Genomic DNA, 9298 nt, shown 5'->3' on the forward strand with positions numbered 1-9298 from the left:
GTGATTTGTGGACGTCTCCTGTTGAGAGTATTTCTGGGTTTAAGTACTACCTTGTTTGTCTTGATGATTTCACTCGGTATGCTCGGGTCTATCCTCTACGAGCAAAGTCTGAAGTTTTCTCTCACTTAGCGTCCCTGCATGCCTTGGCTCACACCCAGTTTCAAGCACGCCCGCAAGCTATACAATGCGACAATGGTCGTGAGTTCGATAATTCTCTCCTTCACACGTTTGCCAACAAACATGGCATAGCACTTCGCTTTTCATGTCCATATACATCTCAACAAAACGGTAAAGCAGAAAGGATTATTCACACTCTTAACGACATCACACGCACTCTCCTAATACAAGCTAGCATGCCACCTCGCTTCTGGGTCGAAGCTCTTCATACAGCCGTGCTTCTTCATAATCGGCTTCCCTCCAAAGCCATTGCGGGGCGCGTCCCCTTCCGCGCCCTTCTTGGTAAGGATCCCTCCTATGCTGGTCTTAGGGTTTTCGGATGTCTGTGTTACCCCAACACCTCGGCTGTTGCACCGCATAAACTTGCCCCTCGCTCCGTGCCTTGTGTGTTTCTCGGATATCCGTCGCATCATCTAGGCTATCGCTGCCTCGACAGGTCTACCCGGAAGATCATCATATCTCGTCACGTTGTTTTCGATGAGACGAGCTTTCCCTTCGCTACCACTCGTGTCCTCTCCATCGTCCACTCCTTCCTTGCATACCTATGAGTTTTTGCAGGTCCCTGAGCAAACGATGGTGCCGACACCGTATACCGTGCCCGCCACGGTCACTCCAGCTGTGCCTCCTGCGGCGCCCCCTGCGGCGGATCGGTCGTCTGCTGCCCGACAGCCTGTCGCGCCTGGCTTCTCTGCCGCGGCAGACGAGCCTGCTACGCCATCACCGGCCCTGGCCTCGCCCACGGCTGCTCGGTCGCCCGCCGCGCCCGGCTTCTGCGCGCGGCAGCGCCCTCCACTGCAGCCTCGCCGCCCGGACTTGCTGCACCTGCACCGGTTCGACGACCGCGTGCACCACCGCCACCGCCCTCTCATACCATGGTCACTCGCGCCAAGTCAGGGGTTGTGCAGCCCAAGAAGATTTTTGATCTTCACGTCGAAGGTTTATCTCCCATTCCGAAGACATATCGTGCTGCGCTCAAGGACCCAAACTGGTGCTCAGCTATGACTGATGAGTACGGTGCTCTGCTCTCAAACAATACTTGGGAGCTTGTTGATCCTCCTCGCAATGCAAACATTGTCACAGGCAAGTGGATCTATCGTCACAAGCTCAAGTCTGATGGTTCTTTGGATCGATACAAAGCTCGTTGGGTTCTCGCGAGGATTCACCCAACGTGAAGGGATTGACTTCGATGAAACTTTCAGCCCGGTTGTGAAACCAGCCACCATCCGTACAGTGTTGTCTATTGCTCTGTCTAGCAACTGGCCCATACATCAGCTCGACGTCAAGAATGCTTTTCTCAATGGCACTCTAGTGGAAACGATCTATGCTCGTCGGCCGTCGAGGTTTGTTGATCCCAACTTCCCTGACAAGGTGTGTCGTCTCAACAAGTCCTTATACGGCTTAAAGCAAGCACCTCGGGCGTGGTTTCAGCGGTTTGCCACCTACATCACATCTCTTGGGTTCATTGGCTCCAAGTCCGACAGTAGCCTGTTCATCTATCGGCGTGGACCGGACACGACATATCTTTTGCTCTATGTGGACGACATAGTTTTGACGGCCTCCTCCTCAGCTCTGCTGGCTAGCTTAATTGTCTCGCTTCGGTCGAGTTTCGTATGACGGATATGGGAGATCTTCATTACTTTCTCGGCGTCTCCGTCAAGCGCAGCAAGGATTGTCTGTTTCTCTCCCAAGAGAAGTATGCGTTAGAGCTTCTTGAGCGTGCCGGCATGTCGCATTGCAAATCCATCACCACACCCGTTGATACCGCCTCCAAGTTATCGGCCAAATCCAGTGAACCAGTGGCAGATCCTACAGAGTATCGGAGTCTTGCAGGAGGTCTCCAATACTTGACGTTTACCCGGCCAGACATCTCCTATGCGGTGCAGCAAATCTGTTTACATATGCATGATCCTCGAGCAAATCACTTGCTCCTTGTCAAGCGTGTTCTTCGCTACATCCGCGGCACCACGAGACTATGGACTGACCTTGTTTCGCCGGAGTTCCAGTAAACTGACGGCCTATTCGGATGCTGATTGGGCAGGATGTCCCGACACTCGACGGTCTACCTCTGGCTACTGCGTTTTCCTTGGCTCCAATCTAGTGTCATGGTCTGCCAAGCGACAACACACAGTGTCCCGTTCTAGTGCTGAGGCTGAATACCGGGCGGTTGCAAATGTGGTGGCAGAGACTTGTTGGCTTCGCCAGCTTCTTCAGGAGCTTCATCGGCCAGTCTCGGGTGCTACGATTGTGTTCTGTGATAATGTCAGCTCAGTCTACATGACACAGAATCCAGTACACCATCAGCGCACCAAGCATGTGGAGATTGATCTTCATTTCGTGCGGGATCGAGTCACCACAGGCGATGTTAGGGTGCTTCATGTGCCGAGTTCTTCACAGTTTGCGGACATCTTCACTAAAGGATTACCATCTCCTCTCTTTTTGGATTTTCGGGACAGTCTCAACATTCGTAGGACGCCCATTTTCGACTGAGGGAGGGTGTTAGAATATAAACCGTATATGTATTTGTATAGAGATACGGTTGTATATGTGTAATCCTGTATGTGTCCGTGTCGTATGTGACAAGGACTCTGTCTTGTATTCCCCCTATATATAGATCAATACAAGACACCACAATGCGTGGTTCCTAAACTCTTACAATGAAGATGATGGCCTTGAGCACACACTGGACATTGAGGCGAGACAGGAACATGTCTATCGGCAAGGATTGCAAGTCCAGGGACAGTACCATGTGGCTCCTTCCAAGCAATTCATTTTATTTTACTTGGGACTTTCAGCTTCCATAGAATATCCCATACTGGATTAAGAGATCCAGCTTCTTTACCTTGGTAAGATATAGCCACCGATGTTCAGATGCGGCTTTAATCATGTGGATCGTCTCGGCGCAGAAAACCTCAAGGCTCAAGGATACTTGGTAGCCCTGAAAGTCTGAAACGCAAGGCAAAGTCCCTCCTCAGAGGCTGACATGTAACTAGTCTCACATTCGTGTTATGACGTCCGCATACCCATCAACATTCAGTTTTGCATAAAACTGTGAGGAGGACGCCATTGAGATCATCAATGAGATTGCACAAAATGAAACTTGATCGGACGGCTCCATAGTGGTACGATTCAATGAATCGGATGTTTGATTGGGTCCTGCTCTTTTCCGCTCCATCAAGTGTTCGGTCAATGTTCAGCCAAATGCCAATGAAGCCAATCTGGCATTACTCAGCATGTTGCCCAGTGCATGGAAAACTCCTCTGTGGGAGGTAGGCTGCACCCTTTGCCGAAGCAGATACGCACTTCCAAGTTCCAATCATGTAACTAACTCAGCTGCGCTTGCTCATGGTGATGATATGTTCTTCAGACAGAAGGCGTTTATGCCGAAGCAGATACGCATTTCCAAGTTCCAATCATGTAACTAGCTCAGCTGTGCTTCCTCATGGTGATGATATGTTCTTCAGACAGAAGGTGTTCATGCTGCGTTTATGACGCATGTGACAGACTGATGTAAGGCAAACCAATCCAACCTCAAATCTTATATTTTGGACTCTGCAATATATCTGATACCAATCCGCAGCTCATGTGGCATTTTGGATTAAATCTTGCTAAGCTCCCATTAACAATGAGTATGAGTAGAAGCGACTTACTGCCCAAATAGATATCTTATATGTTCAGAACATGAACTGAACATTTTCTAGGAGGAAAAAGCAACATGGACCGCACAATTAGTTATACAGCGTATAGACACGAGCTGCCTCACTGCACTCAAATCCTACATTTGTCCCTCTACAAAAGGGATATCAGATAATTTCAAGTTTTGTTGTAGGTAACAGTTTGCCATCAAGGTGTCTTCTAACAACAATACCAGGCCACTCTCCAGAGTGTTGATTCACATGGGCACCTCTTTTTGTTGTTCTGTCTATAATCAAAACCTCCAATGCGGGCGCATTTTGCACAATATGTACAACAAGTTCCAGTTGGCCTATGTCACCTTGAAATCCAGTAATGCACACGTTCCTTAGATAGTTATATGGACAATTCGGAAGGCTCCTAAGAGAGTCAGTCTCCAAGTCATTTATTAGGCCAAAGATATTGAACTGCAAGAGTAGGAAGGAATAAAAGGGCGATAAGCATACGCAAAACATTCTTAGTATAATAACAGAGTAAATTGCAGCAACACTCATCTAACTTCTTTGAAGTACAACAGGCATGGGCGAGCACTTACATCAATCTCCAATATTTCAATGAGAGGGGCAGCCTTCAAAAAGGAAGCCAATGAGAGAATATTGTGCATATCATCATCAAGGTGAAACATCAGCAACTTCAAATGCTTCAGCCCAAAAAACTTGCAGGAGCTTTCCAGCAACCAGGGTGACTGCAATATAAATCATTAAAGAGGAAATAGGAAGTTAACTTAAACAAATGAGTCTGTACTTATAAAGTATGCATTCAAATAACAAACCTTTAGTAGAAGACGAGCTTGCATATGCAAATTTCGTACACTGGGAAGTGCGTTCGGAAGCACGGTGAGAGCATACTCAAAATTTATACCGAAAAAAGAAACGTTAACAGTTTCTAGTTCTTTTGCATGACTAAGGTCAAGTGGAAGCTGCATACCCCTGTATATAAAAGTCTTAAGATTCACAGCATGTATCTGTATCTTTGTTATTTGGCAGTGCGCAACTTGCAAGTATATCAGGCAGGTGAATGGACGGTCAATCTTTAGTTCATCGTTAAGATGACATCTAACTATACTCAACCACTCAAGACTGGGACAACTTGACAGCATATCTTGAAGGTCATTTCTAGAAATAAGCAGCAAGTGCAAATCGAGTTTTTTCAGGTTTGGCCAACCACTAAATTGTGAAGGAAGTGCTAAAGATACAAAGCCAAGTTGAATATGCTCTAAACGTGATATGGCTTCAATGATTAAAAGTTCGAAGGGAAATACGTAATGATCATTACGACCACCAAATTCCTCCATTGCTAAATCAAAACAGAGATTCTTTGTTAAATGTGCTGTAGCAAATCTAACCCAGTTATTGAGATGATTCACTAGCATGCTGCAAAATTCAATTTTGACCTCTAGCGTGTCAACCAATTTTCCTTCGTGCTGCTGCAAGACTGTGTTAATACTGTCAATGAACTTCTTAGTACATTGTTGTGTCCTGGATGTTTCACTGCCACACAGTGTACCACCATCAAATCTTAGTTTGGGACAAATTGTCCACATACTTCTCCATTTACTTGACAGAGCACTGGTCCTTATGAGATCTTGCAGTGACAACTCTGAAAATATAGTGCGTATATCATGCCTCCAAGTTTGTGAATTTGAATGTTATACTCAACACAAACCAGAAAAGGAAGTCGTCACAAACCTCTGGAAGGTTTTCAAATGTAATATCTCTCTGCGTTTGGCAGATTAGCTTCCGTTGGTGATGATATGATCTCTCTCCAGTGTGGATCAGTTTGTTCTCCAATTCGGCCCTGCAATAGATAATATCATATTCCACAGTTACAAACAACAAAAAATGACGTGTCCTAGGAGTGCCGCTAGGCATTTTTATATAGTTGTGCTAATGGAACGTCAGCCCTACAATGGACTGGTTGCAACTTGCAAAGAAGTAATACACGATATATTCATAGGGAGATATCAGTAACACTGAAAACTATTAAGGATTATCCCTCCAAAAAAATATTAATAAGAATTAGCTTTGCATATAGAATAGAATAACAATAGATGATTTCCTAGCTGTGTTTATCTCTTTATCTAGCTATATATATGATAATGTAGCTCGTCTACATAAACATGTCCAATAATTAACCTCAGATGGTTGGCAACTGTTTGAGATTAGTATTGGATGTACCCAGTGCCAAGCTGCAGATTTCTTGATGCGTTTCCTGGTAATTCAAGCTTGTAATAGTATATGCATTTGGACCTTCTAATAAAGTTCGATTTCAAAACGAACCTACTTGTTTTCTGTTCTGTGTCGAACAGTTGAATGACCACTGTCACATATAGCAGAACATTGCCCTACATCTTTTTTTTTTGGACACAAATACAGTAGGGAAAGGCTCTCTACTGTGTCATTTTTCTATTAAATGGTGGATGGGGGTAATTTACAATGGAAAGTCACTTATTACATGCTCATAGGGTATCAATCCATGATTGCATCCCTTCCTTAAGAATAGGCTTAGGCGCTTAGCTACTTAGATAGTTACTTAGAACAGTGGTATAAACGATTCGACGGGGGGCTTACCTAACTGAAGCACCGGGTCTATCACCGCTGACAGGGGCCAAACCCTTGCTGATGCGGCTCAGAGCATCGCCCGCGAGGTCAACAGCACCGCCACCGCCTCCGTGGGCCAGAGTGCCTCTTGCAGAATCAACGATGTAGCGCACGTCCTGAACAATCTCCATCGCGCCAACAACAATGCCGAGTACGCTGCTGACGACGGCAAGCGTCTCGCCCACGGGTTCCAGTACATCGCGGACGCGATTGAGCGCACGGACCATGCGGCTCGGTGCCTCACCGTCGACGGTCGAAGCGGCGTCGGCGGCTGCGCCGCCTGTTGTCGCCGCCATGTCTCCGGGTGCTCTCGGGCGGCCGACGGCAGTGGCTACGGTTGGGGATTTCTGTTTCGGTCGAGATACTGGAGCCTGGAAGGTGACCCGGAATCGAACCGATCCAGAACAGGTGGCTCTATAAAAGACTGTTGGACTTTGCTAGGCGGGCGGCGCCGCATAAAAGGGCGATTTGCACAAAAATAACCCAAAAGTGAAAGAAAAGCACAGACTGACCCTCCGGCGAAACTATTTTACTCATCTAACCTTTTTGTGTGGCGCCCCTCTCATGGGCGCCACACATGACCATGTGGCGCCCCTGTTGCCGGCGCCGTAAATCCATCCGACGTGGCTCGTCGACGCTGAGCTGGCTAGCCGATCCGACGTGGCAGACCGTGTGGCGCCGCTCCTGCCGGCGCCACACATTGAAAGTGTGGCACCCGTGGCAACGGCGACACACATCCACTTAAGTTTCGGCCGCGCGCGCGCCCCCAGCCCGACCCTTCTTCTTTCTCCTCCCTCTGTTCTTCCTCTCTCTCCACAGGCGCCCGGCTCTCTCTCTCCCCCACTCTCCCCCCCACCAAATCCACCACCAAATCACCAGATCTGTCCGTGGAGATCATTCCCCATCCATTTCTCAAGGTAATCCCCTTCGAATCTTCTCCATTCATCCACTAATTTCATAGATCTTGCTAGATTTGGACATGAACCATAGACATGAATTTTTTTTTTGTGCACTCTATATTGTAGTGTTTGTGTTGGAGATGGTAGCCTCATGTATGCATGTGTTTGAACCATAGATTTGTTGAAACCTAGATATGAAATTTCACATGTATGTGTATGAACCCTATGTATGTATGTGTTGAAATGTGTAATATTTACCTAGGAAATGCATTCAAATGTGTTACATATGCCTAGTATTTGTGATGGAGTAACTCATATTTGTTAGTGGAATGGGTCATAATATGGTTCAAACATGTAAACATGTAGGATGGCCGGTCCCGGTGGCCGGCGAGGCGGTCGAGGCCGCGGCCACGGGCGCCCCGGGCCGGGAAGGGGCCGCCGCGGTGGAGCAAGCAACGGCTCCACGCTCACCGTCACCGCATCCTCCTCTTCTTCGCATGAGGAACGTTGCTTCGAGTTCCTCCTCCGCATCGACGACGACCCACTCGGCATCAAGCGGCTACCGGACAAGTTCGCCGAGTTCGTCGATGGCGTCGAGCCGGCGCGAGTTGCGGCCTACGGGAGGCTAGGCCGCAGCCTCGTCGCTGGCCCGTGGAGGTCCTGTTCGACGGGCAGGGCAAGATGTACCTGCACACGGGGTGGGAAAGTTCGCCCGTGACCTCGCGCTCGAGCCCGGCTACCAGCTCACCTTCCTCTACGAGGGGGACTGATACGTCTCCAACGTATCTATAATTTCTGATGTTCCATGCTTGTTTTATGACAATACCAACATGTTTTGTTCACACTTTATATCATTTTTATGCGTTTTTCGGAACTAACCTATTGACGAGATGCCGAAAGGCCGATTCTTGTTTTCTGTCTGTTTTTGGTTTCGGAAATCCTAGTAAAGAAATATTTTCGGAATCGGACGAAATCAAGACCGAAGGCCTTATAATTCCCGGAAGCTTCCGGAGCACCGGAGAAAAGTCAGAGGGGTGCCAGGGGGGCCCCACACCACAGGGCGGCGCGGCCCAAGGGGGGCGCGCCCCCGTATGGTGGCGCCACCTCGTGGCCCCTCCGACTCCGATTCTCGGCCTATATAATCGTCCCTGACCTAAAAACATCGACAGAAAAGACGGAAACAGAGAAAACCATCCAGAGCCGCCGCCATCGCGAAAGTCCAATTCGGGGGACAGAACTCTCTGTTCCGGCACCCTGCCGGGGCGGGGAATTGCCCCCGGAGTCATCTCCACCGCCGTCTCCACCGCCATCTTCACCGCCATCGCTGTCTCCATGATGAGGAGGGAGTAATCCACCCCTGGGGCTGAGGGCTCTACCGTAGCTATGTGGTTAATCTCTCTCTCTTACTCCAATACAATGATCTCGTGAATTGCTTTGCATGATTGAGATCCATATGATGAGCTTTGTATCGCTACTAGTTTATGTGCTACTCATGTGATGTTATTAAAGTAGTCTATTCCTCCTGCTTGGTGTAAAGGTGACTAGTGTGTGCACCGTGTGGTTCTTGTCGTAGGCTATGATCATGATCTCTTGTAGATTGTGGAGTTAATTATCATTATGATAGTATTGATGTGATCTATTCCTCCTTCATAGTGTAATGTGGACAGTGTGTGCACTATGTTAGTTTTTGGTTTATTTTGCAATGATCTATTATGCTCTAAGGTTATTTAAATATGAACATTGAATTGTGGAGCTTGTTAACTCCGACATTGAGGGTTCGTGTAATCCTACGCAATGTGTTCATCATCCAACAAAAGAGTGTATGTAGCACATAAGAGAAAGAGTTATTTATTATGCGATCAATGTTGAGAGTGTCCACTAGTGAAAGTATGATCCCTAGGCCTTGTTTCCAAACATCGAATCTCCGTTTAT

At 47.6% G+C, this 9298-nt stretch overlaps 1 protein-coding gene across 1 annotated transcript; it reads right to left on the bottom strand.

Moving 5' to 3' along the window:
- Nucleotides 1-3898: 3898 nt before the first annotated feature.
- LOC124671644 lies at nucleotides 3899-4990 on the bottom strand. The gene is made up of 3 exons (XM_047207996.1): nucleotides 4640-4990; nucleotides 4403-4552; nucleotides 3899-4274 (listed from the first exon to the last, which is right to left on the bottom strand). The coding sequence occupies exons 1-3, from the start codon at nucleotides 4964-4966 to the stop codon at nucleotides 3978-3980; spliced, it is 774 nt and encodes a 257-aa protein (XP_047063952.1). The 5' UTR covers nucleotides 4967-4990; the 3' UTR covers nucleotides 3899-3977.
- Between the last annotated feature and the right edge of the window lie 4308 nt (nucleotides 4991-9298).

Source organism: Lolium rigidum, chromosome 1 (assembly GCF_022539505.1).
Source record: "Lolium rigidum isolate FL_2022 chromosome 1, APGP_CSIRO_Lrig_0.1, whole genome shotgun sequence".
Taxonomy (NCBI): Eukaryota; Viridiplantae; Streptophyta; class Magnoliopsida; order Poales; family Poaceae; genus Lolium; species Lolium rigidum.

Excerpts from the sequence above, each read along its gene's own strand:
- LOC124671644 (XM_047207996.1), bottom strand. The coding sequence starts at position 4,966 with ATGCTGTCAAGTTGTCCCAGTCTTGAGTGGTTGAGTATAGTTAGATGT. Across the intron at positions 4,553-4,639 it reads AAGCTCGTCTTCTACTAAAG|TCACCCTGGTTGCTGGAAAG; the intron begins GTTTGTTATTTG and ends TTTATATTGCAG. Across the intron at positions 4,275-4,402 it reads TTGAAATATTGGAGATTGAT|TTCAATATCTTTGGCCTAAT; the intron begins GTAAGTGCTCGC and ends CTACTCTTGCAG.